This window comes from Neocloeon triangulifer, unplaced genomic scaffold, assembly GCF_031216515.1.
Source record: "Neocloeon triangulifer isolate White Clay Creek 2 clone unplaced genomic scaffold, ASM3121651v1 ptg000004l, whole genome shotgun sequence".
Classification (NCBI taxonomy): Eukaryota; Metazoa; Arthropoda; class Insecta; order Ephemeroptera; family Baetidae; genus Neocloeon; species Neocloeon triangulifer.
Window position 1 is genome coordinate 101,412 of NW_026775547.1, and position 26,056 is coordinate 127,467.

A 26,056-nucleotide genomic window follows, 5' to 3' on the forward strand; every position below is an offset into this window, starting at 1 on the left:
CGGAGCAATACAAAATAGACGTTTCGCGGCTTATAATTTTGAATTATGGTTTTCATCCAATGAGCGTCGAGATTTTGCGCAAGCTCAAGTTGTCACATGATAGTTTCGATTTTTCGTCGTGATCCAAAATGTTGCTAATAATTTCCGCGATTTTCGCGGTTCTGGGCTCAGGTAAGTTAAATAAAGCATTAATATATTAAATATTAAAATATTATTTACATGTCTTAATATAAATTTATTGCAAAAATGAAAATCCAAGGTGCCGCATCGAATATTTGTTCACCGTCAGCGGCACCGCTCCTTCCAGATGGTACTTGAAATTGACTCATTCTCATGCATATTTTGCTACTTTTTTAGCCCTAGGCAATGGGGAGTTCATCGTCTTCAGTTCACCAGAGTCAGTTAAATTTGTGGACACGAGCAAACCGCTCCCGGCTGATCTAGTCCCCGATGTTGTTGCAGCAAATCTGGGCTTTTCGACAAACTCGGTTTGTTTTCTTCATTTTATTTTATTTTTGAATAAATTTAAAGTTTTATTTGAGTGTAAAAAAAAACAGATTTATTAAAAATTAATTCAAACAGGACTCATCTTGGCCCGGTTTGCTGAGGGTGTCTCCGTTCAACTCCGCCAGATTGGCTGTCATCTTTTCTCTGGACGGTCCTTGGGCTCGTCTGCCAGGGGAAGTGGCCAAGAATGCCATGTCCAAGCACAAGTACCAATTGTCCCCAGTCTCTGGAGAGGGGCCCTCTTCGTGGTGGATGCAGCTGCAGCACATTACTGGCCAAAGGATGATGATCAAGGCTTCGGCAAAGCAAGTCACCCTTGCCGATGAACCAGTAAGTTTTATTTAGCTATTATCCAGGCATTTTTCATGTAATAAAATTATTTAATTCAATAGACTGATGATGTAACAGACGGAATTGACATTGGAGCCCTGAATCCAAAAGTGGACGAAGACAAGGCCTGGCTAGTTGAGATGCAGGCTTTGAAGACCGTCATGAGAAATGTAATTCTGAAATAGCTATTTTTTTTTTATCAATAATTAAAATTTTCATTTAGGCTAGTCAATATTGTGATGTGAGCAATGGACCAGGAATCCTGTGGCTCGACTCAACTGCCCTGCATGCATTGTCAGATCTCCACGGACCTTCGTCGTCCCCTGTTCTTTCTGCAACCAAAATCCTCAGCTCGGCCCTAGCTGGACTTAATGAAATTTTTGAGAAACACTGCGAGGGCAAAGTTTTCATTGCCACGGTCACCACTGACTCGAGCCACACACGCAGAACCAGGTCTTTGTTGGCCGAGTCTGGCTCTGTCAAAGCCGAGGAAGATGTAATGAAAATCAAGTTTCGTTAATTAATATTTCTCATCTACGATTAATTACAGAACGAGTACAATCTGTCGAAGGAATATGACCAATACTACCCAGTCATGTTCAACATTTTCCTCTTCTTCGGCATTGGCTTCTTCATGTCTCTGGTTGCTATTTCTTGTAAGTTTTGTTTTTATCACATCGAATTTTGTGATAAAAAGTTGATTCTGCAATTTCAGATGCCATTGCAAACATGGATCCAGGCAGAGATTCAATTATCTACAGAATGACCAGCACAAGGATGAAGAAGGACAATTAAATTTCCTGGTCTGAAGTCTATTATGTTGTTTACTTCATTCGTTCGAACAACTTATCATTTGTGATACCATGCGCAGAAAATGTTATCAACCTTTCAGATAAAATTTTGATGTCCATAATGTTCCGTAACCCTGTACATTACCTATGAATAGTTCAGTATTATGTATTATGGGCCTTGTAAAATGCAAATACGAATATTATATAAAAATAATATAGAATTTATAAAATGACTTAAATCTGAACATTCCTTCAATTCATGGTTAGTTGATATGCTGATTTCTTTTGTTTATGTAAAATAATTATGTTGTTGCACTGTAGGAAAATGAAAGGGATTATTATTATAAATGTATACATGTTGATGTTAAATAATGTAAAGTTATCGAGAGCCTCGTTCAAAATAAAAGTAAAACAAATTAGAATTAAGTTTTTCATTGTCAAGAACAAAAAATACAAACATTTTGTTATCAAAATATAACTCTACTATTTATTTGAATAGGAATTGAATGACTTCGTAGAAGGACAGAAGTAGAAGAAATTAAAGATTGTGGTTTTCTCAGTTCCTATTAGGACACCTTGTCTTTGTATGGCCTGCAAAAAATAAATCATCCTGATCAGATCTAATATGTAATTAAATTTTAACAAAATAGTTACCTTCTTGATGGCAAATACTGCACTTTCTTTTACCTCCACCCCCTCGTTTGTTCTGCCGAGTATTTGTGTTTCCTTGGTAATCATTAAAATTACCATTGGTCTGATTTTGACCACCAAATGCTGGTTGGCCAAAGTTTTGAGGAGGCGCATCCTCATCTGCCCATTGGAAGAAATTACAACGGTTTGTCCCTCCACAACTCCAGAATTGACGTCCTGATGGAAAAATTATTAAATTAGTTTGTTTTTTAATGAACGCAAAAATCATGCTTTGCATTTACCTTTGTTGGGACCTTCTTTTCGTACATTTCTCATCATTGCTGGTGCATTGCAATTACAAAACACATCCTCGTCATCATTATTTATTGGTGGAACCAGGGGCGGAGGAGGTTGCGTTCTTTGTGGTGGAGGTTGTGTTCTTTGTGGAGGCGCCCAGATTGCATGAGGCATTGGCTGCTGTTGACCATTTAAAGCAGGGTCATCAGCCCACTTAAAAAAGCCACAACCTTGGCCCATTGGTTTATCACAGCCCCAAAATTGTCGACCTTTTCAATAAAATAATATTATTACTCTGCCGATAACTTTTAATGAGCACATCATACCTTTATTTGGACCCTCTTTCCTGACAGTCCTTTGTGCAGCTGGAGGTGCATTAGCGCAGCTGCATGTCACAGTAGAATTTCCATCCGTGAAAATATCAGGCCCGAAATCACCCATCGGTCCAATGGTCCAAGCATTATTTTTGCTGCTGTCTGTTTTTTTCTTGTTCGACTGCTGATTTTGGCCTGATTGCGTTGAGGTGGTCGTGCTCCTGCTTCCAAAAATGCTTAATGTCGTGTTCCCACCACCTCCAGGACCAAACCCAGGTCCTGGGGGCCCGTTGCCAAAATCATCGTCAGGAGGATTATTTCCTCCTCCGTTTTGATTTGGTCTGGCAGGGCCTTCAGAATATTAAAATTAGTTAAAATCACTCTAATTTATTAAAAAATTTCAAAAAACCTCTTCTGCTGAAACCTCGTATGTCCAAATTGTCGAGGAAAGTTCTATCACAGCCCATTACACAAGTTGTGCACTCAAGCGTTGGGTAAAAAACGTCCATTTCCCCTCTTTTGAAGTCAAATTTAAGCATTTTGGTGCTTGGGCCACACTGAAAACAATAATAATCATTTAAAATATCTTTAAATAAAATTTCAAAAATTACTTGTTGACAAGTTTGATCCGTAACTTGAACGTTCCGTACGGCCGACGGTAGCCAAATAGAATTTCTGCAAGCAGGATATGCCGAGCAGCTAATATAAAATGTGTCACCGTCTCTCTTCTGCTTGACAATCAGGTCTTGGCCACAGCCTGGACAAGTGGCAAACTTTTGACTGGAAATGGGAGCAGGTAGATCGAAAACAGCATTTGCCTCACGTCGAACCCCAAGATGCTGCTCAACTGCCGAATCAAGCTTGTTTACCTAATAATTTTTTGAAATAAAAATTTAAGTTTTAACATTTAAAAAAAATTAATACTTGAGCCACCGCTTGCTCAAAGACCTCCTTGTACCGTGCTATCTGGTCACGAAGAACATCCTGGGGATTCTTCTGGCCCTCACAGATTCTGGAATAGATGTTTAATTCCTTATTAAAATATTTAAAAATGCTCCTACTTTTTTAAATCCGCTTCAAGTTCTGCTCTTAAGTATGGCTTTGACATGTGGAAGCCCATGCTGTCGTAGCCCTCAACCAGTGCCATTCCCAACTGCTGGGGAATGAAGAAGTTGTTGTTGGTCAGAGCTGCATAATTCCTCTTTTTGATTGTCTCGATGTGTTCAGCGTGAGTGGCATCGGTGCCTAATTAAAAAATCTTAATGGTTTCATCTGGCAGTTAAATTGCATTAATTACCTATGCCATGCTTTTCCATCAAAGTGATCAGTTCTGGCTCAGTTAGAAGATTTGGAGCAGACGTTTCTCCTTCTCTGAGCTCCAAGGTTGTGGGCACGAATTGTTCACCTACATTGTAAATGGGAATTTCACTGTCCGACCACCTTTCATAAATGTAGACTTCCAAGTAATTTTTTTCCAGAACCATCAGTCCTTTTGCGTTGAACTATAAAAATCAAATTGCAACGCTCAAAAGATTCAAAATTGTCAAAACTACCTTTTCTTCACCGATAGTTATGTGCACTTTTGTTTCGTGCCCTTTAGCGTCTTTCGACACGCATGCCAAAAAGTGGCGCACAATCAATTCGTAAACCTTTTTCTCGTTACCTGACAATAATTTTTGTTGTTAAATTGTTTACAAATTATTTTGAATCATACCTTGCAAGGAATTTGAGTATTTTGTCGGATGAATAGGAGGGTGAGCCTGGTCGGATTTTTTGCCCTGTCTAGGATTTGGCCCGTCTTGCAGCACTTGTTGTGCAAAATCTAAATAAAAAAATAATATAAAACACGAAAAAATTAATAAATTGACAAATCACCTCCCCACTGAGGATCCTGTGCCTGCATTTCAACTAAAGGCGCAAGAGCCAGATCCTTGGGGAAAATATTTGTTTCTGTGCGAGGATAGCTAATAAAGCCTTGGGTGTAAAGCTTTTCTGCGATGCGCATTGTTTCTGCTGCAGTAATTCTGAGCTTCTTCGATGACAATTTTTCTAATTCCTGGAGAATAAAATTTAAAAATTCATTTATTATGCTACAGAAAAAACATGTCAATTAACGTTGAAATAAATAAGTCTTACATTTAAATTTAACGAATCATACTCTTACCACAGTGTCAAGAGGAGCAGGTCTCCACTTTGACTTGGGCTTGCTTTCCACGTTCTCAACAGTCGCCAAGTTGATTTCCTGGCACGCTTCGAATAAACTTCGTGCAACATCTTCATCAAAAAGTTCACCCTCCTCCCAATTGAATCGAGCTAATACTCCTTCCTTCTCATGCGTAACTAATAAAAAAATTACTGCACAAAATTCAATCTAAAAATTCAAACAAACCTTCAATTTTCCAAAAGTTTTCGGAGATGAAGTCCTGAATAGATTTGTACCTCTCAACAACAAATCCGAGGGTGGGAAATTGGCAGCTGCCGTAACTAATCAGTCCTTCGCTCAGGATACCGGGAAATAACTTTTGAAGTCGCAGCGTTTGGAATCTGGTGAATGACGCACCTGTCCAGAAAATTTTTTCACTATAAAATTAAATGTTCAAAATTGAATTTTTTTTATTACCAATTCGCAAATCGAGCTCACTGCGCACTTCCACGGCATCGCTGACCCTCTTGTCAGGCTCAACAAGGTTGTTGAGTGCCCTGTTGATGGCTTGATTTGTGATCTGCGAAAATTTTGCTCGCAACACACGAATGTTCGGCTTCACCGCAAGGCAGACGTCGATGATCTCAAAACCAATGTTTTCTCCCTCTCGATCGCAATCAGTCCAAATCACCAAAGTGTCGCAAGCGCGAATTTCTCTCTCCAAAGTCCTCTAAAATAAACAAAGTTTAAACAATTCCTGATTAATCTCAATTTCAGTAAAAAAAACCTTTATGTTCTCCATGTCTTTTGTGCAGGACTTGATGACGGGTGCTGAGAAAAGGTCGACAGGGTTGCACGAGTTCCAGCCCCTGTAGGTGGAAGGAAAATCGTGGCCAAGCAGGTGACCTGACACCGAGGTGAAGATCATGTTGCAATTCTGGCCCTGGAAGGCCTGGTTGAACTGATAAATTTTGTTGAACTTCGAAATGCCTTCCCTCTAGAAAATTAAATGTTAAAATTAATCAATTTATTGATATTAATTTTATGCACGTACCCGTTGTGCATTTCGGCCCGACATGATCGCCGAAATATTCTTGGCCGCGTCATTCTTTTCTGCAACGTGCAAAATGTTCCTCATCGTGGACTCGAGTCTCCGCGAAGAGCACCAAAGACTCGGCAAGCAGGTTGTATTTCTCGTCAAAAATCTGCTTGTCCACGTTAGCAGCGGAAAGCCGACCATTGGATTTCACGTCTGTGCATAATTTAGTGAAATAAAAGAGTGAAAAGCTGTGATTTTCCACGGATAAAATTATGAAATTTCAATGGCACAGTCGGATCAGTCTTTTTCCCTCGCAAAGTTTCCCACATCCCACAGGAGGGATGTTTACGTTTGAAGTTCGTAGGTCGCCGCCAGGTGGTGGAATTTGTGGAGATCAACAAAAACAACAAAAATCTGTCAGTTTTCAGTTTCTCAGTTTAATTTCAGCTTATTTCAAGACAAATCAGAATATTTTCATACAGATACAAGGTAAAAAGGGTGCACCGTTAAAAGAAAATCTTTGCTTTAACAGAAATTAATTCACGAGCGATGGAAGCTTGTATGGATCGTACTGGAGGTTATTCTCTTTTTTTACACAAATATGTACAATCATCTTGTATTATTTTGTTTATTTACAATATGTAAATTTTTCAGTGTAATCGCGTGTAATGTCAATAACAGCAAAATACCCACCATTTAAAATAATAAAAGCGTCAATTTATTAAACAGTTTATTTTTTTATCCAAATTTGTAGATTCTAGTGAATTTAACTTCCACATTTGCACAAATAAAAATTACTTAAACTTGAAAATCTCTCTGTAACAAAAACCTTGAATGATTTTCAAATGATCCATTTTTACAGAATGATCAGAAGAAAACCGACCAGAATTGAGCTTCGTTTGGAAGACATCAAAGAATGGGAGGACAAGAAAAGAGAGGAGCAGGAAACTCGGAACAAAACTCCGGCTTCAACAACGACCCTGGCTGTGAAGAAGGACAGCGTCCAGGAGAGGCACGAACGAATCGGCTATTTTCCTCAGCCAAGGATATCGTAATTTTTTTCCATTTATAATGAATCAAATTATTACTATCTTCATAATAATTTAATAAAAAATTAATGAATTCTATTGCTTAAGTAAAACTTCAGTTTTTTTTTCTTTAGAAGATAAATTTATTCCACATATTTCATTTTATTACATTTATACGTAGAATTGCATCCTAATAAGTTCATTCAACTGATTTAATTTTTAATATTAATTTATCTGCTGATTTGACTTCGAAGGCAATGTTAATCATTTTTTTTACTTTATCCCGACAAATATATACTTTCAACTACATAATAATAATATGTGCATCAAGATTTAAAAGAGCTGCAGAGGTCGTAGAGAGTGAGATTTATATAATGAACATTTCATATTATAGTATCATAATAATGGAATTACACATCAGATCTGTTAAAAGTTGCTGTTAGAGCGTGAATAAAATGAAAAATGCTGCGTGTTTGTAAATGTGTGTACAGTACGGACAGTAGTTATGGCACAAAGATTTTTGTTAGCTTGCCTACACATTAATCATTGAATCCTCCTTTAAGTAGCAGAGGCGAAATTATAAAATAATTATATACGTACGTGATCAAGATAAAAATAAGTTATACAAATTCAATAGAATAATTAAAATCGGCACTCCACGATAGACGATTTTTGTTCGCGACTCGCAATTTTTATGTTTACTTTCGATTATCTCAACATGTGTGACTTTCTTTCTCAGCCAATTTCAAATAGAAATCTTTTTCTGATTTAAATATACTTTTCCAACGTCAACAATAACAACATTTATACACAGTGATTTTGGTACAGTTATTATTTAACATGCTCTCGGCAAATTTACAAATATAACATTCGTAAGGCTCTCTGCGGTGATTCTCTCTTGCTAGACGACTTTCCCACCCAGAGACGGACTGTGGCTGCCGGTCATCATGACTTTGGACACAAAATTTACAATGGCCGTCGCGGGCTGCTCAGGTTCAAGTTCGGCAAACAAGTGGCACTGGTTGTCGGCAGTCAGACTGCCCTGCTTTCGCGCCACAAATCCAAAGCACCGACTGAAAAAGAAAAAAACAAGATTTAAATAAAACAAGAGGAAAATGTATCAAAATTAAAATTATAAGTAAGAATTAATACTGAAATTACACATAAAATGTTTCCATACTTAAAACAAAAAACTTGCATCTTGTATAGGAACGTCAATTGATAAGTCATCCACTTTTTAAGTTGGTTTTCTCATTAAAAATTCATGAACAATATTTTAATTTGACATAAAATTATTAAAATTACCATATTTTATTTTTTCTGTTATCTTAAATGTTTTCAATTTAAATAACAATGGCACTTTTAAAGTTTCCATTTTAAATAAAAACACAGTATTTATTCTTAAAATTTGGAAGTTTTGAAATTTTTTATATATAAAAACAACTTTTCAACTGTTTTGATTTTTAAATACAATTTTTTTGCATTCCTTGTTTAATTGATCTTATATTAAATAAACAAAAAAAAAATTAAAATGAGCTTACTTGGAGCTGATGGGCATGCCAGTATCTTCACTCTTCTGGCTCCACCGGTGGTCGTCAGGGTCTTGGCCACAGAAGGAGATGGTATTGACTGGGTAGTGGCGCCTGAAGAACAAGGTCCTCCTGTTGTCCGTCAGAGTGATGCCCTGGCTGGCCACCTTGAAGTGCACAATGGTGGCTTTGGGAAGCGGTCTGGAGGCGAAAAGCTGCGCAACTGCCCTTCTGATGGCTTGAGGGCCCGTCAGCGACTCGGTGTCCACGGTGATCAAATAGAGCACGTTGCACGCTAATTTAAGGGAATTTTTATTAAATTAAAATTTTTTTGGATAAAATTCAATGTACCTGCTCCCTGGGCGAGCAATTGCTGGGTCATGCTCAGGGTCCCTCGTCCGTCGTTGTGGGCAATGTCCTTCTCAGGGAGCACAAGTCGGCAGGGTAGGGCAATGGCTGTGATGGAGTGTTGATATACCAGGGCTGAGAGCGAACCTAGTAAAAATGCGGAGTAAAAATTAATAAATAAAATTACAAATGACTTATATATATGATTATTAATTTAGGTAACATTTTAATAAAAATTATTTGCTTTTTTATTAAAAATCTGGATTAAAAATTAGTAAAAAATCATTTTTTCAAATAAATTTCAATTTAAACTATAAAATTGATTTAAATTAATAATAAAATTCAAGTTATTAACTTTATCCAGATATTTATTTATATATTTAATTCTAAATCATTATATTATTATAATTATTAACAAAATTTTTGCATAATTAATTGATGCTATTAATATTATTAATAAATTTATGATCTGTTTAGTAAATATTATAAGCAATATATGTGCAAAAGAGATGAATTTATTTCGACTTTGAGATGAACTTTAGTTTATACAAATTTAAAATATGTATTTGTAACAATGTGGACAAATAAACAACAACAATATATAATATATTTTACAATATTTCATGTTAATAATTATAATTTTTATCATGATTTTAAAGAGTAAAATCACTTATAAACTAAATTTAATTAAAAATAATTAAAATTTGAAAATATTATTAAAAATTAAACTCACTGAAAACGGGCTCATTGGCACATCCCTTGAGTTTGACGCCCCTGGAGGTGGGTTCGATCAAAAAGTGCCTGACCAGTTCGTTGCCCTGATCTCTGGTGCCACCTGGGGTGGATGGCGGTGGCGTGGCCACTTTCAGGGCAAGACCAAACGCGCCTGGGAAGGAATTGGAGTCGCGAACCACAAATGTGCCCGGCGCTTGGTCCTTCAGCAGAGCAATGGCTGAAATTCATTCGGATTAATTTTTACGAATTAAAACATCGACAGGCAATTCGCGCACCTTCCTCTCTGGAGATGTTTGGTTTGTACCAGTATTTTGACGTGTCTCGGACAAATTTGACATGGACTGGGCTGACCTCCTGGGTCACAGTTTCGCCTCCAGAAGACTGGATGGACGACCGTCTCGACTGGCCGCCGTACAAGGACGGAGTGGTTGGTGCGTCCGATCCTGGTGACATGGACCGCTCTCGGCTGCGGTCAAAATTTTCACATTTAATTTAAAATGTAAGAAAAAATATTTCGTCCAGTTTTTCACGTTCAGACCACTCTTAGTTATGCAAAATGTATTTTTGTGTGGATGAGAGAAATTCACGTTTTATTTTATGTGGATTGTGATGCGCATTCATACCAAAAGTTAGAGACCAGATAAGCCAGGTTAAAGTGTGAGGTGTGGTGGCCACACTAGACCTATGAAGAGCTCACTGGCTTACCTAGTCAAAGAAGTATTGGATGGCCACTTTCGCATCCGAAGCCGTCTGGCGAAATAAAAAAGAAGGAAAATAAAAAGCGAGAGAATTTTGAGATTTGAAAATTCAGGAAAAAGACCAAATGAAAATGCGTCTGGCAAAAGAAAAAGAACAAGCCCTAGGGAAAGAATTGGTTTTTACATGAAAAATAAACTAAATTACCGTTGTGCGGTGGGGCTCTTTGGCGGGAGGCCGCTCGACGGACTGTCGCCAGGCTGGGGAGTCTGCGGGTACGGACTGGCGCTGTTGTTGGCGTATGGGGTGCGAGGGTGGACTGGGAAGGCAGGCGTTTGCGGCCGACTGCTCGCGTCAAACTCATCAAAACCCTACAATTCAAGCAATATAAATTACACACGAATTTCTGGAAATTAAAAAAAAAAAAAGCAACAGGAACAAAATTTTTTAGTAGAGCTCACGATCTAGGTGATTTGAATTTAAATTTTGCTTTTCCTTGACGGGTTTTTTTGAGTTTTTTTTATTGTTTAAGAAAAAACAATTTCCTCCTCTACATGTATTAAAAAATTTTTCACAGAAAATTGTTACTTTGAAAGAAAAATAATTTTGAAAAAAGATTGACTTTTATACTAATTCTTGTCAAAATAATTTCTTAACTCATGAATTATGGCTGCAGCCTGCAGCCGAAAAATGTTGTTTTTCCTTAAACAATAAAAAAAAACTCACGCAAACCCATCAAGGAAAAGCCGAATTTAAATTCAAATCACCACGAAAATAATGTGTTAAATTATTATCAGTGATAAATGTTTTGATGGTTTATAATGTGTGTTTAATTGATTGGCGGTTAATGAGATCTCACCCCGTTATAAAGTGAAGGGGATTTGTTATAATCGTGTCCGTTGGTGTATGTCCTGGTCGGCTGATTCTGTCTGATGGAGTAGTAGTGGCTCACTTGGCCCAGAGCAGGCTGAGCCGCGAGCAGGGAATAATGAGAAGCAGGGGAACTCTACAAGCATCAATCACAAAAATCGAAAAATCATTCAAATCCATGCACTTTGCATTGAAAGAAATTCTTAAAAAATATTTGGTGGAAAATAGAAAAGCTTCTAAAACGTAAAACTGAATTTTTGTGCTTCATTTCTCACAATCCATAAAAAAAAATGCAACAAGACATCGGAGCAAAGCACTAGCACATAATTTTATTCCAAATGATTGCATTTTGGTGAATCTAAATTTCTAATGCTCTAAAATTAAAGCAAAACAACAGAAAGTTCAATATTTTGTAATAATAAAAACATTCAAAAATTGGTGAATTGTCTGGGTTTATAAATGAATAATGATGAATCTTCTCAAAAGTCGATCAAAATTTTAAACTCACGGTTTGGGAATCCAGTCGCCTGTTGTACTGTTGTTGTTGCTGTTGTTGCTGTTGTTGTTGCTGCTGCTGTTCGTGCGCCCTCTTGACCGCCACAAACGGTCTCTCGCGGTCGAACGAAGTGTCCGACTTTTGTCTGCTGAGGGGTTTGACGCCGGACATAATGGTGGCCAGTTCCTGGTGGTGGCTCTGGCTGCCGCTGCCCTGACCCTGATAGCGAAGGGTGCGTTCTCGGCTCGAGCTGCGGTTCGGCAGGATTGGCGACGAGGGCGCCGAAATGCCTCGGTTGAAGCTGCGAAGCAAAGTGATGCGTTTTAACAATTTAATTTTAATTGAGAGAAATAGAGAAAGAGGTGTCGGCGTTTATAATTGAGAAATATTTACGCTTGAGAGAGAAAAAAAGAGAGAGCAAGAAGAGGTACCTATGGGTGGAATTGACTGCGAATGGAGTGCTGTACTGTGGAGAGGGACTGTCGGCTACAAGAGGGTCATCCTCCATTCCGGACAGCAAGAGGGTGGTGTCGCTAGCATAGCCATCCTCAGTGCTTGGGCGGCGGGGGCTAGAGCCGTTAGGTCTACAAAAGTGACCGGCAAAATAGTAGTGCTGGTTAGTGGCAAATCTCTGTGCTTAAAGTGCAGTTTTCGCCCAGGAATAACTTTTTGCAAACGATTCAAAAAAGGGTGTGATTTGGTGAAAAACTTTAAATGTATCACTGGGCAAAATCTGGCAAAGACAATCAACCTTAATTTTGAAGTTTTTTAATTAAAAAATAAATCTTTTTGAAAAATTCAAAAGACTAACCAGGCCCACTTTTCTCAAAATAAAATTTTAATTAAAGCTTGGCCAGTTCTCAGGATAATCCTTGTTAAATTTTTAAATATAAATTATACTTGAAAAACTCCTTTTAAGGTTGAATGCCTCTTAAAAAGATGCGAATAAAACAAATCAATTCAAACGTGAGTGAAAAATTGCTGGTAATAAACTAATATAATGTGAAGGATTAGGGTTGTTTTGTGAAAAATTTTCAACTCTTCAGTCTCAAGTAATTTTTTTTTAATGTTTCACTTGATTTTGTGCTGATGTTTTCAAACCAAAAATAGTGCTATGTAAACTGAAAGCGCTGAAAAAACACACACCGACTGCAACACTCGATCTCTCACCTGCTGATTCTATTCTGGACGGTGCGCAGTTCGGTCAGCAACTTGGTTTCATGCGGATACCGCTCGGCCCGCAGTTGCTGCTCCTTCCGGTCCCTCAACTTTTGCTGCTGGCGTTGCAGCCACGTCAGCCCACCATTACTCGTGGAGGCGCTGCTACTCAGGGTACTGTCAGGGTACCTGTAATCAAAAATTATTTTTATGTTAAAAACAACGCAATTTTTTAGGTTCCCTTGAAGCGAAAAGGCGTTTTACGAGTAAAAAATCTAGCTGGTTAATTATGGGTTCAGGAAATTTCACCAAATTTAATTCATATAAACTTTCGACGTGCGGAAATATGCAAAATATTTAAATGTTTGTTTTAATTTGCACAGATTAATATTTTAAAATCGAACCAGGCACATTAAAATTATGGAGATTAAATTAGAATTTCAGTTGTTGAGATATTCCTTGATTGTTTTCGTTTCGTGAAACACCAAAAAGGGTATTTTTATTTTTGACAATTGTGATATGTGCGAAAAATAATAAACTTTTGAAGGTGCAATAAAAATATCTGCAAGATAATTTTCACATTAAATCACAAAAAATTTAGAAATGACGTTAATTGGCATAATTAAAAACCTCACGTTGAAATTTTTCCTTGAAACTTTTACAAAACAAATTGTAATATTTAGGGAAATTAAAAATTATTATGAAGCTTAAAAGGATTTTTACTGAATATTTAACTTAAAAGGATTTTTCTCTGAGTATTTCCCAATATGAATTGTTTGACCTTTCAACAGTGACAAATAAATTGCGACCATAGTGAGCGCAATGACGGGTGGCTTTTTTATTCTTTAGTTCTTTGGCGAGATGGGTTGAATTGCATTAAATTAGTCGGAGGCGTTCGCCCGATGAAATGATTTTGACCTTGCCCAGTCGGGGGATTGTAATTTATCGCGTTGCTGCTGCCATTTCTGGCTGGCCGACTTGCAATAATAAAGTGATGGCGCGTGGGTGTTGGCGGAAAAATAAGCAAGCTTTGCTGGCGGCGGTGATGTGAGAACTCAAAAATGCTAAAAAGAAACATTTAAAACTGCTAAATTTGCAAGTAAAACTAAACCGGTTCGCTCAATTGCTTAATCGACACGCGATAAAATGATAAAGCCGCGGGGATGTTTTTTTTTTTATTCACTTGGCGCTGGTCACCGCAAAAGTCAAAATCGTGCCAAGAAAATCGGAGAAACGCTGTCTGCGCGCACCAAACGGACCAAAAAGACAGAAAAAAGCGCGGCCGTGGAGCTGTTTTTTTCATTCCATGCTGCAATAATTCACGTCATTTGTACAGGCAGCAGAACAAGTTGATTCTACTAATTACCACGCGGAGCCTCGCGACACCAAAAGTTGTTTTCCCGTTTAAAAATTATTTTGACATCCAGAGTTATTATGCGTCTAAATGTAATTACTCAGCGTCGTAAATCATAATAACGTGTACGGCGCACACATATTTGCTAATAAAAATAACTCGCCATCGTTTCGGCCAATTGAATGCCTTGCGTCGCCAGCAACGCAAACTAGAGCACGACTTATCTCAAAATCAGGTGCGGCTTAATTAAATTATTTGTGCACTATTAATCTTGAAACATCAAACATCAAAGGAATGAAAAAAGAGGATCAAAATTGATTTATCAATAATTTCTACTTCAACACTGGACAGGTTAACAGCAAAATATTTTTCTAATTATATTTTGTTGTTGAAAAGGCCTTTTGTTCCTAAGTAATTTACAATTTTCTACCGAATAATTTGAATTTGATTAAATATTGCAAAATATATTATTAAAATTATTAAAAATTAAAATAATAGTTTTAAAATTCTAAATAATTTATTTCAAGAAATCATAAAAGAAACATTTTTTTATTAAATAATAAAAATATATAATAAATTTAAATAGTTGTATTTGAAATAAGACCTCTTAATATATTGATTCCCAATTTGCAAAGTTTATTAGAAGCTACTTTGGAATGTAAAGAAATAATAAATCGAATTGAATAACCCAGCAATCTAAATTTAAATAGAGAATACAGCTTGAAAAAAAACCGTGTAATTTAAATCTGACGAAATAAATGGCGTTCAACTTTTTTGTAATAAAGTAATTGTATTATTTCATGCAAAATAAATTTTATCTAAAAAAAAAAATCGTCGCTGTATTGGAAGAATAAAAATATTAAATTTCAGAAATAAAAATATAAGACTCAACTGAAATCAAATTCCTTAAATGACCTTTTACATAAGAGTGACTGTAGGTTCGTTGGAATCGATGGATAAGACTAATTTTTCTTATTTATCTTGGTGTGCGAGTAAAAATAAATTTGAACAGCCAAAGAGATAACCTAAAAAGAAAAGGAGGAGGCGCACGCTTGATTTCGCTGCAACTCCACCGGTTGGCCCTTTTGTCTGTCCTACTGCTCGCGTTCCCAAAATAAAAAAGCCATGTTTTGCATGCAGCATAAATAAATATACTCGAGAGAGAGAGAGAAATAGAGAGGAGCGCGCGGCGTTTTTCTATTCGTGCGTGAGAGTTCTATGTCTGCTCGAGAGGGCGTCCAACTTCTTTTAGTTTTATAATATATTTTCGGGCGCACACAAATCTTTTGCCCGCTCCTTCACAAAACAAATATAAATGGAAGGAGTGGGTGCTGACGAGCCCTGCTCAATTTGTGGCTCCGCACGGCGCCTACCTCGCCGCGACTCATATTTTATTTCACACACACTCTGGCTCTCGCATCCGATTTATAAATATTTTCATTTTTTTTTCGTCCACAGATGAACGGCCGAGATTAGCGCAGAGAGCTTTGAAGTATTGCAACACGAGATGCACTGCAAATTTACTTTCAAGTGTGACCTAACAAATTGTAACGCAAAGCTCATGTCACTCCCCAAAAAAGTTCTTATAAAGTATAATTTTATGTTTAAAAAGGTTAAAATAAATTTGATAGAGATGAAGAGATCAGGTTTTTCCTCATTGCAAAAATAGTTTTTAATTAAAAACAAATGGCAATTTTGCTGATTTTTTTGTATTTTTCCTGCTAATGAAATAGGGTTGCAAACCATGATCGAAACTGGTAGAGCCATTTTTTTATTATCATTATCAATTTTTGCAACAAGAACAATTTCCATGATCATCTCCTCAAGTGTCAATTTCTTCAAAGAAATAAATTTAATAAACAAAGTCTTACGTTATCAATCTTTATTATAAAAAAATGAATAAATTGGATTGAAACCACTTTTTGAACTTCTATGTTTTACGTTTCATAATTGTATTTTAATGAAAATTTAAAAATCAAGAACGTAATGTCGCTCCATACAGTGTTGCGAATGGCCTAACTAATATACAATAAATAAATAATGCAAGGGAAAAGGGGGATTTGCTTATTTATTTTTTATTTTTGATCCATACAAAGCCTTGCAAATGAGCATTTTTTTACTCTAGAGTTCAACAATCATTAAATGGCGTGATTTGTATTTTAAGGATTTCCTCAGAAATTAAATGAAATGAAGAAAATTTATTTGATAACTAAAACACTGAAATTTCATTATGTTACTTGCTCGAAAATGATAACTTAATTATTAATTATTATAGGGTGTTTCCAGTCTTTTGAAAATGTATGTATCTGGTTCGATTTTTTAATTAATTTTTTAATTGCACTTAACAGTCGTTGTTGTTCTGTAATGTTATCTTATTAAATATTTACTGTTAAAAATCTTTCTTAATGATTATAATAATAACAATACAAATTTGCTAAAAATTGCTGGACCGTGGGACGATAATGGCCTAAATTCACCGAAAAAAAGTGACTTTTTAAAATTCTGGGACCATCAGCGTCGCATCGAAAGCAGACGGCATTCCGAGGAGATCGCGCGGACAATGACTGGCTCAAGAGAAAACTAACAATGACAGGTTTTTGCGCAGAAATAACGCGAACACGCACTTGCGGCCTCAATAAGAGCAAGTATACTTTTGCATTATTTAATCTCAAAGTATACACGACTGATTGTGAGGAATTTTTAAAATTTTCAATTGCAGTCGGACGCATTTTTGAAATGAAGAAGAAGTCAAAGGGGCGAGCCGAGATCAAAGGAGCCCCACGAGAGGATTAATACGCGTCAGAATTGATTGACGTTGAACCTCTTCTTCTCGGGCAAAATCATCACGTGACCGGCGAACGGCAAATCAGTGTCGAATGTAATCAGCAGAAAAAGAGATGCGAGGCGGTAAACGAGTTTCCGAGAGTCCTGCCAAAAATGGCGATAGAGTAACGAGGGGCGTCCACCTGAAACTTTTTCTCCACGGCCGTAAAAAGAAGCCGAGCACAAACACAATGTGTGTAGGACCGGCCGCCGCGGCTCAAATTTGGTCGCCGCGGATTCCGCAATTCATAGGCGGAGGATGGCCACTTTTTGTTCACCTTAAAAGCTGACAACACCTGTTTCCAGCTCCAAAAACTGGTTGATTGAATTTAATCTGGCCAGACCTTTAAATATAACAATGCAATATGGAAAAAATTTAATTAAATAAATTTGTATAATTTAAAAATATGGATACTGCTCATGAGATAACTGAATTCAAATTAACTGAACAAACACCATAGAAAAAGGTTTTTTTTTCAATTTTTGTTGTTGTGAAAGTCACACGAGTATTTTAAATTTCTACAGAGAAACCAATGGGACAAATTGAATTTATGTTTTTTTTAATAGAAAATTATAAATACTGCACTCGTTAATTAAAATGAAAATTAAAAATTAAAATCTATTACCGCATTATTCCTTGATGCGCAGGTTTTCCGCTGTTATTTAATTTATGGAACAATTATGTAGTTAATTAATTTAATACTATTTTGTTTCCTTTTCAATCCTTTAAGCCAAGTTTTATATCAACTGTCATCTAATTTAATTTAATTCAGTTCATTTTCTGGGGTAATTTCTTTTTTTTCATTAAAAATTTAAGGATCTGAAATAATTTGGTAATTAGAAAACATGCCATACACATTATCTGTAATATTTATATATTAAACGGTGATGCGCAGGTTGCCTATAGTACTGTTTTGTAGAATATCAATTTATAAGTATTCATGATGAAAATTTTTTCTCAAATTTGTTCTCAAATTAAATATTTTCCCTTTCTTAGTCTTTTATAATTTCGTTCACAGCTGTTTGCAGAGGAATTTTGAGTTTCCTGTTGAACAAAATTTTTATTTCCATCTTTCAATTTGCGCGCTCTGTTATTTTCGAAAGATTGAATCATCGCAAATTTATTTTAAGTGCCCTCTCTGGGGCCGGCTGATTAGGAACAGCTCCTCTTCAGGCCGAGTTTCTCTCTCTCTCTCACTCGGCACATGACGAGCATAAAACAGCGATTCTCGCGAGCTGAAAAAGTCATATTTAACTCAACGGCCATGTAAATAAAGAGCAGAGCCCGCGAGAAAGAAGAAGAGAGGCGCGGGCAACGAAAACACACCGGCAGGTCACACCGCGTCGTAAATTATAAAAATGTCAACCTCTGGGGCTGATGGAAACCGAACTCGTCCTGCGCTTTGTCTATGCGTACGAGTAGGAAAAAGAAAGATGGATTCTCGATGAGCGCAGCTAGGTTGGCGGACGGACGGACGCTTTTAACGTCTTAATTAACCCGGTCTCGTTAAAAGTGCCGACGGAATAATTTGAGTTTTACAACGCACTAAAAACGACAAGTCCGACTTTTAGGTATGGCATGGCCGTGGGTGGACGGCGCGGAGACGCCGGCCGGCGTTTCTTTACACTTTGTCGCGATTTTGCACGCCGCGGAAAGAGCGGCGGCGGCGCCACCGACCCTCGGCATGAATAATTTTGTTTATGACTGGCGCGACGAACAGCAGGCCGCTTTTGATCCCCACGCGTCTGAAATAACATAGCGAGTGCCTGCAATCTGAGATCGCACTTTCTTCAATGGCATTGGAATTTATATACTGCCCTAATTAGTTAAGTAAGTGCCTGTTTGCCAGAGAAGGGGTCAAAAGTGGAGCAAGAACAATTTAATCAAATCCTAGAACACGTCTTTATACTTTAAGTGTTTTAGAATGAATATTATAGTTAAAGATTAAAAATTGAATTTTATACGACAGGGAATTGGAAAATAGGTTTTGACATTTTTATTAAGTAGGAAAGGATCTAAAATTATTAAAGAAGCCCAGATAATATGCCTTTTGCTATAATTAACATTGAATTTTTAGAATAACCTATATGAGTGAAAAACTCCATATTTTCAAATTATTTTTTTAGATTTTTCATGACTAATTTTGAACATAAAATTATAACTACAAGCACCTTTCTTCAGAAAAGTTTTAATATTGTACCTGGGATAGTAAATAAATTGAACAGAGATATGAAGGCTTCAAGAAACAAATTATATTGATATGAGAAAGTATATGAAAATTTCATTTACAAATAAATTAATCAAAACTGAGGAGAGAGTATTTCTTAATTGCAAAAGCTTTTTTTTAAATTTATTATTAATTTTCCTATCTCCATGAGTACTAATTGTAGACTCCGTATAATCAACCAAGTATAATTTTATAAAATTTAATTATAAATATAAAAGCAGTCATTGCAGTTATACTAAATGTGAAATAAATTTTAACCATTTATTTTTAATTTTATTTAAACACATATTTCTTTAACTGTTTAATATAAATAAATATTTATTTAACTGTTTTCACGAATTTATTTTATAATCAGACAAGATTACCCCCTATTGTTTCCACCAATTGTTTAAAATATTTAAAAAGCTTTTGCGTTAAATTAAGTTTATAAATTATTTAAAAGCACACGTAGAGAAACTATTAACATTATCATAATAAAACTAACTATCTCATGATCATCCATCGCGGTATGACTTATATTAAAATTACATGATAAATTTTGGAACCTTTCAATTTCAATAGGATTTCACATGGTTCGACTGAAACTGTACGAGAAAATCTTAGCTTTAGAGAATGCCAAAATTGTGTCTTTTAAATAGGAAATTAATTTAAAATGACCCAAAAATTGTCACCTTTTGATACTTAAAAGCCAAGTTTTTCTCGCACAGTTTCAGTTAAACCACGTAAAAAAACCTTTAAAAATTATACCCTGGAACCGCCAACTTTACAACACAAACAAAGACACACCACTCTACATTTATTAGAACAGAAAAAACCGAAAAAACAGAGTTCAACTTTATTTGAATTTTGAAAATCTAAGTTTGAATTGATATGTTCGTTTGCGGTTATGATAGATAACTTTTAAAAGTTTTAATGGCATATGATGAAATTTATTGAGACCGAAACGGCGAATCAAAAGTTTGATGATTATAGATGAGCGAGAAAACGATCACGTCCAGACTTTGACGTTGAGAGGCGTGTTATTTATATTTACAAAAAAAAAGTGCCGAAAACAACTGTTCGGTGTCCGACTGACGCTATCGTACACACGGAGCGATCTTTGGAGTTTGGTGCTTCGCCAGCGGCGGCAGAATGAGGTGGCAGAGCGGTGTGTTAATTATGAACTGCTTAATCTTGGCGCTTAAACCTCCCCCGCGCCCAGCCGGACCGCACCAGGAATAGCCGCGCGACTCTCGCGTGCACCAAAAAGCAGCAACCGCGCGCGGTCTTCCTCCTGCCCTCTCATCTCTCGTGAAAAATGCATTTATTTATTTTACAGAACGCCCACGCCGCGAAGCGTGTGTTTATTTTTAATACACACACCGACATCAAAACTCGCCGCATCACGTGAAAACGAGAGAAGATTTTAGTAAGAGCAGAGTTGTTAGTAGGAAAAAAAAATTCGTGCGGGTTAGTAAATTTTTTTTTTGTACTGACCCGTCGAGCAGATCTCTGGAGTCGAAGTCGTCGTCGATGAACAATTTGCCGCGTCTTCCGGTGCTCGTTGCAGAAGTCGAGTGGAAATTCGACGTGGTTCTGTTGGCCAGCCAGAAAAGAAACAGATAAATTTCAAGAACTGCTGCTCGGATTATGATCTGCGGCGAGCAAACAAGATGTAATTTCATCAACTGGACTGACTGCTGTGTTGCTTGTAAATGTTTTTATTTGCGGTTTGACCTGAAGCAAAGATCAGGTTGCGTCTGCCCAGCCTCGACTACCGTTCGCGCCTCGAAAAATTACAGACAAGTTTCTACTAACAATGAGATTTTATACCCTCGGGGAAAGATCAGCAGACAATGTTATACGGTAATCCAGAGTTATATTTGAAAACTCGCTTTAAGATGCACTTATTGTTTGATGACTAAATTTGTCATTCTATTAAATCTATTAAAAATGTCATTTTTTAAGCAATTATTCATCAATTTTTATCAGTTTCTTATTTTACAAAGATTTCAATTTTTTTCTGCTTTTAATCTTAACTTTTGGATCTATCAAAATTTATTTTGTTTGTCTTCCATCTGACATTAATTTTCCTCTAAACTGTTTGGAACAAGCAATTTATCTCCAAGGGATTTAAAGTTAAACAACTTTAACCGTCCGCTCGGCGCCGTTTTTGTTTGACTTGTTCGCCTTTTTTACATTTTCTCGAAGGACACCTCTGAAATAAGCTCTGGCGCGCAGTTAGTTTTGTTTTCCATGTGGGCGTCGTTCTCGCGCGATCTCCCGACCCGAGCCCACCTTTGCCAAGTACCTTTCTTCCACCCTAGGGCCTAAACAGGTCTGCAAGGTCGCCACATACAAAATTACCATACAAAGAGTAAGAAGTGCGTTTCATTCCATATGAATGTTCAAATAAAAAAACCGAGCGCACAAAGGCCGCTTTTTGTCCGAGCGTCGAGTAGCACTTTAATTGAATTAATTAATGGCGCAATTAAGAACTGCAAAAAAAGAAGAAATAACAGGAGAGGCGTCTCCGCACAGAGTGAAATTTATGGTCTTTTTATTTGTGTCAGTGCTTCTCTTTCAAGTTTATTTTTTTCATGCCGGGCAGGAGGATAAATAAATTTATCGATTGGCTCCTTGGCCGTTATTTTTGTCACTGCGAAATAAATTTACGGCCTTTTAGCTTCGATGCAAAAAGTGCCGGCAGAGATAAATGAGCATCGCATTTGTTGCCCATTGTGCTTCTCTAAACCTTTTCTGTGCAAATCTTACGCCTCTTTCAAATAATAATAATGATAATTTTCCTGTCTCTTCCTTTGGAACGGTTGCGTGGGCAATAATATCCACGCTGTGTATAAAAATCTCGGACATTGACTCGCGGCAGAGAGAAAGAGCGGCGGCTCTGCGGCCGCTCGACTCTCCATAAGGTTCGCCTGTTTAAAGAAACACCTGTTTTTCGTTTCGCCCTCTTCCACTTGTCAGTCAGACAAATTTCAACGTTGATCGGGTGGAAAAGAAGCAGGATTTCTGAAATTTCAATTTGGTACCAAGAAACACACGTTTCCGTTCGGTTTTGAAAATCCACAGATGAAATTCCAAAGACTGACATTTTTTACAGCTGGAAGCGCTGCCAGATACTAGGGCAAGGATGTTTGGCCAAAAAAGGCGTTATCAAATTATCGACTGAGGACGTCGGTTCGTCAGATTCTATGAAAAGCGAAAATCTCTAAAAGCGCAAATATCCTGTGAAGTGAAATTTTTCAAATACAGAAGGAAACAGCGACGGATATTTTGAAAGTGAAAATTAAATGTGAAAAATACGGAAATTAAATTTGATCCAAAACTGTTGAATTATTTCCAATTGCCTTCTTTTTGTAATGCAAAAATGAAGCTTACGGTTGCGAAATGCAATTCAAAAATATTGAAAATAAATTAGCGAAAAATGGATCAAAAGTCCAAATGCTAAATTAAGACAAAAAATTGAGGCTGGTCAAGAAAAGCAACATTACTAAAAAGTTTGGTGACAAATTTAAATAGCGAGTTCAGTAAGAAGTATGGAACAGGTTAGGCTTTTGGATCGCCTTCAATTTTAAAATGATATAAAATTTTATGAACTTTTGGAAAAACAATAAAAATATTCATATTAATTAACAAGCCAGTCTTTCAGGGGCTGATATTATATGTGAACTTGCAAACTATTTTTGAAAGAAAAACTAAGCATGCAAAACCGATCGATTGTTCAAGCAAAGGCGTAGAAAATGAATTAGCGTGGCTCACCCGTTGGAGTAGTGGTGCGCGTCCGGCGTGGACCAGCTCTTGTTGTTGCTGGCAGGGCTCCAGGTGTTGGTGTTGTTGCCGTAGCCGTTGGTCGGCGCCGAGTTTTTGCCGAAGGACGCTTTTCGCACCAGACTTGGGCTGGCGAGGCCGGGGGTGCGGGCGGGGGCGTCGCCGTTGTACACCACCGAGCGGAGGGTGGTGCTGGTGCTGGTCGAGGACATGGTGTTGGTGTCGGACGACGAGTGCTTCGAGTCGGGCAGGCCGTACGTGAAGGGTCGGCTGTCGTGGCGCGCGTGGTACGGCACGTCGGAGGGGCCGCCGGAGTCCAACTGCTGCTGCTCCTGATGCTGCAGTTCCGCCGGCAGGGCAGGTCGCGGTGGCGGGGAGTTGCTCAAGGGGGGTGGCCGCCGCGTGGGAGCCGCAGGTTGTTGCTGTGGCTTCGAGGAGGGAGAGCTGAACTGGAACTCCTGCCAATGCAAAACAGGTTGATGTTAGTTTTTTATTTTTCAAAATCAGTGTTGGCGGAAACAAGTTGGGTGTAAATAATTGTTCAGAGTAATGGATTCTAAACGCTGACTAATTGAGTAAAAAAAATTAAAATGAACATTGGTAACACTTTTTTGGTAGCCTATCAGGCAAATTATTTTTTTATTTGTTATAATGAATGTAAATTTTAAAAAGAAATAAAACAATCATTTTATTTTGCCTACTTAATTGAGATAATAATAAGTTGATTTGATGATATTAAATTTTCAATAATTTTAGTAAAACAGAGCTCGAGAAAATATAAAATATATAATTTTTTTTTTTAAACAATTCCCATTTATAGAGATGCTAATTGAAAAATTTCTCTAAACGATATCTCAATGGAGTTAAAAAAGGAGGAAAAATTGTATTCAAAATCAATTTCAGCGATTTATAGCAGATATTAATTATTTTTCTAATTTGCAAATTAGTATAGCAAAAATTTTTTCAAAACATCAACGAGATTGTTTAGAAAAGAGTTATTCTTTAATTGATCTTCAATTAAAGTTTCATTTAATTAATTAATAGCATTTTTTTTTAATTAAAATTTTTGTCATTTTTTACTACGAATTAAAAAATATTAAATTTAAATGTAATTTGTTATAATATATAAATTTTTATCAAATCATGTAAACATTATCAGATAACAAAATTTCAAACAGAAGAATAAACAAACGCCAATTATGATCAATTTTAAATGCTTCTTATGAATTTGGTAAAAAAATTTAGATATTTCAAAAGTTCCATAATTTTATATTAATTTGAAGAAATTATAAAATTGATTTAAGGAAGCAGAGAAATTCTTAGGCTCAAATCCACAGTCCCTATAATTTTCAATGTGATGTGGAATGATTCCGTTCTTTATGTTGTTCACGTGGGCTTACGATCGTCTTCATTTATGGCGGCGTTTGTTCGTTCAAAAGAAAAAGCTTTGAGCAGCACAAACTTAATTTAATTGGCAAAGTGAAACTGTTCTTTTAACCCACTCAAGTTGGTTGATGCAAAGTTAGCAACAGATCAAAATATACTTTTGTATTATAAATAAACGAGTCAAGTTGGTTCAATAATTGAATGCAATTGATTAAAACTAATAATAATAAAAAAAATCCCTTGGCGTTCTTATTTTGTTCTCTCCAAAACTATTTCCATTTTGTATTTATGCAAATTGAACTCTACAGTTATCCGTAATTAGTCAGTTTACCAAAATCAAGCATTTCAGGTGGGTTTAAGTTGTAAATGTATATTTCTTCGAAACGTGTAATTATAAGTTCCAAACTGTGCGGCAAATCCATAAATTAGAGGCGAAAAATGCTGGAGGAGTTCGAGATCAAACTACATAAATCCACCGAGAGTAATGTTTACTGCTGGCAGGGCACGAGAAATTTGATATTATTACTAGCTTGCATGAATGAACAAAACCACTCTCGTGTCTAAACAGCATGTTCATGACGCGAAACAATTATCTCAATTCGGCCCCACAACCAGCACGCAACAAATTAAGTTATTACAATTCATCTCTCGCCCGCCTTTTGACTCTCCTATTTACTGCTTAAAAAAGTTTAAAACTGTTTAATTAAATAAAATTTAATTTCTCATTGAAATATAATTTTCAATAACCAATTCTATGTATTGCAATGAAATTAATTATTTGAAAATAATTGAAAATAAAAAAAATACTTCCATAAAAAGTTAATACTCGAGCTGGATTTTATTGAATATTTGCAGAATTCACTTCAGTTTAATCTATTTTTTAACCAACGTTTAAATTTTTAAATTATTCTGTTTCTCAATTATGAATATAATTTTCTATTTCAAACCAGACAAAAAGAAAATATCCCAAAATTTTCAATTTTTTCTTAAGTTTTTACTCCACATTAATTTTATGTAACTTCTAAAAATTAATTTGTAAATTTTCTAACCTGCAGTGCTCTGAGGCTGTCGTCGATTCCGTCGATGACCGAGGTGGTTTGCGTTTTGGGCGATGCGGGCAGGTCGGGGATGTTTTCGACAGTGAGCAGCATGTCGTTGAGCAACTGGTCCAGCATCTTTTGGTGGTCGGTGGCCGTGGCGGTGGCCTGCGCCTGGCCGCCGTTGCCCGCCGATGAGATTCCCGAGTCCATCGAGACTGTGTGCGGACTGTGCACGCCTGGCTGCGAGGGCGAGTGCCCTGACGGCGACTTCTTGCTCACGGTCGCGTAAAGGGAGCCGTCCAGGGGGCCAGGGGTGTATGGACCTGGCGAGCAGTCAATGCCCAGCGGCTGGCTCACTCCGGGCGACGACGTGCCCACTAAAAACATAAAAATAACAAAATATTTTTAATCTAATAATTATTTAACAGCTTTAAAAAAATGTATTGTAATTTTTATTCTTCATTTTTATCTTAAATGATATTTATTTTTAGTTTTTCAGCTTTTAAAATTTTTTTTGATTAATTTTACAGGCATTTCAATAAAATT

General features: G+C 36.7%; 3 protein-coding genes across 11 annotated transcripts in view; 1 reads left to right on the top strand and 2 right to left on the bottom strand.

The window, feature by feature from the left end:
- Positions 1-19: 19 nt before the first annotated feature.
- Positions 20-2,054, top strand: LOC132193606 (ATPase H(+)-transporting accessory protein 2). The gene is made up of 7 exons (XM_059614374.1): positions 20-171; positions 358-488; positions 583-837; positions 900-1,007; positions 1,061-1,333; positions 1,388-1,493; positions 1,553-2,054. Exons 1-7 carry the CDS (start codon positions 129-131, stop codon positions 1,630-1,632), a joined length of 996 nt encoding a protein of 331 aa, XP_059470357.1. The 5' UTR covers positions 20-128; the 3' UTR covers positions 1,633-2,054.
- A 14-nt stretch (positions 2,055-2,068) lies between these two features.
- On the bottom strand, positions 2,069-6,405 carry LOC132193602 (DNA topoisomerase 3-alpha). The gene is made up of 17 exons (XM_059614370.1): positions 6,067-6,405; positions 5,800-6,009; positions 5,490-5,742; positions 5,259-5,429; positions 5,034-5,209; positions 4,745-4,925; positions 4,584-4,691; positions 4,423-4,532; positions 4,167-4,371; positions 3,931-4,114; positions 3,794-3,881; positions 3,481-3,738; positions 3,279-3,426; positions 2,882-3,220; positions 2,561-2,824; positions 2,283-2,495; positions 2,069-2,219 (listed from the first exon to the last, which is right to left on the bottom strand). The coding sequence occupies exons 1-17, from the start codon at positions 6,250-6,252 to the stop codon at positions 2,185-2,187; spliced, it is 3,129 nt and encodes a 1,042-aa protein (XP_059470353.1). The 5' UTR covers positions 6,253-6,405; the 3' UTR covers positions 2,069-2,184.
- A 789-nt stretch (positions 6,406-7,194) lies between these two features.
- LOC132193599 (tensin-1) overlaps positions 7,195-26,056 on the bottom strand; it is a 124,914-nt gene continuing 106,052 nt past the window's right edge. For 3 of the 9 annotated variants that reach the window (XM_059614363.1, XM_059614369.1, XM_059614365.1), the window contains 14 exons: positions 25,520-25,887; positions 23,076-23,542; positions 20,793-20,891; positions 12,924-13,100; positions 12,185-12,337; positions 11,766-12,054; positions 11,247-11,393; positions 10,595-10,758; positions 10,397-10,441; positions 9,967-10,157; positions 9,690-9,908; positions 8,960-9,103; positions 8,621-8,903; positions 7,196-8,152 (listed from right to left, as the gene is read on the bottom strand). In XM_059614363.1, the coding sequence (XP_059470346.1) occupies positions 7,981-8,152; positions 8,621-8,903; positions 8,960-9,103; positions 9,690-9,908; positions 9,967-10,157; positions 10,397-10,441; positions 10,595-10,758; positions 11,247-11,393; positions 11,766-12,054; positions 12,185-12,337; positions 12,924-13,100; positions 20,793-20,891; positions 23,076-23,542; positions 25,520-25,887 (2,918 nt within the window). In that variant the 3' untranslated portion in view covers positions 7,196-7,980. Of the gene's footprint in view, positions 8,153-8,620; positions 8,904-8,959; positions 9,104-9,689; positions 9,909-9,966; positions 10,158-10,396; positions 10,442-10,594; positions 10,759-11,246; positions 11,394-11,765; positions 12,055-12,184; positions 12,338-12,923; positions 13,101-20,792; positions 20,892-23,075; positions 23,543-25,519; positions 25,888-26,056 lie in introns of all 9 variants that reach the window. The other 6 variants (XM_059614360.1, XM_059614361.1, XM_059614368.1 and 3 more) reach the window with 5 other exon arrangements.

What these genes read in the sequence shown, in the direction of transcription:
- LOC132193602 (XM_059614370.1), bottom strand. Translation starts at nt 6,252, where the DNA reads ATGGTCGGCTTTCCGCTGCTAACGTGGACAAGCAGATTTTTGACGAGA. An exon ending in CGGGCCGAAATGCACAACGG is followed by an intron (nt 6,010 to 6,066) that starts GTACGTGCATAA and finishes TTAATTTTCTAG; the next exon opens with AGGGAAGGCATTTCGAAGTT. An exon ending in TAACTATCGGTGAAGAAAAG is followed by an intron (nt 4,372 to 4,422) that starts GTAGTTTTGACA and finishes TGATTTTTATAG; the next exon opens with TTCAACGCAAAAGGACTGAT.
- LOC132193606 (XM_059614374.1), top strand. Translation starts at nt 129, where the DNA reads ATGTTGCTAATAATTTCCGCGATTTTCGCGGTTCTGGGCTCAG. An exon ending in CTGTCAAAGCCGAGGAAGAT is followed by an intron (nt 1,334 to 1,387) that starts GTAATGAAAATC and finishes GATTAATTACAG; the next exon opens with AACGAGTACAATCTGTCGAA. An exon ending in GTCTCTGGTTGCTATTTCTT is followed by an intron (nt 1,494 to 1,552) that starts GTAAGTTTTGTT and finishes CTGCAATTTCAG; the next exon opens with ATGCCATTGCAAACATGGAT.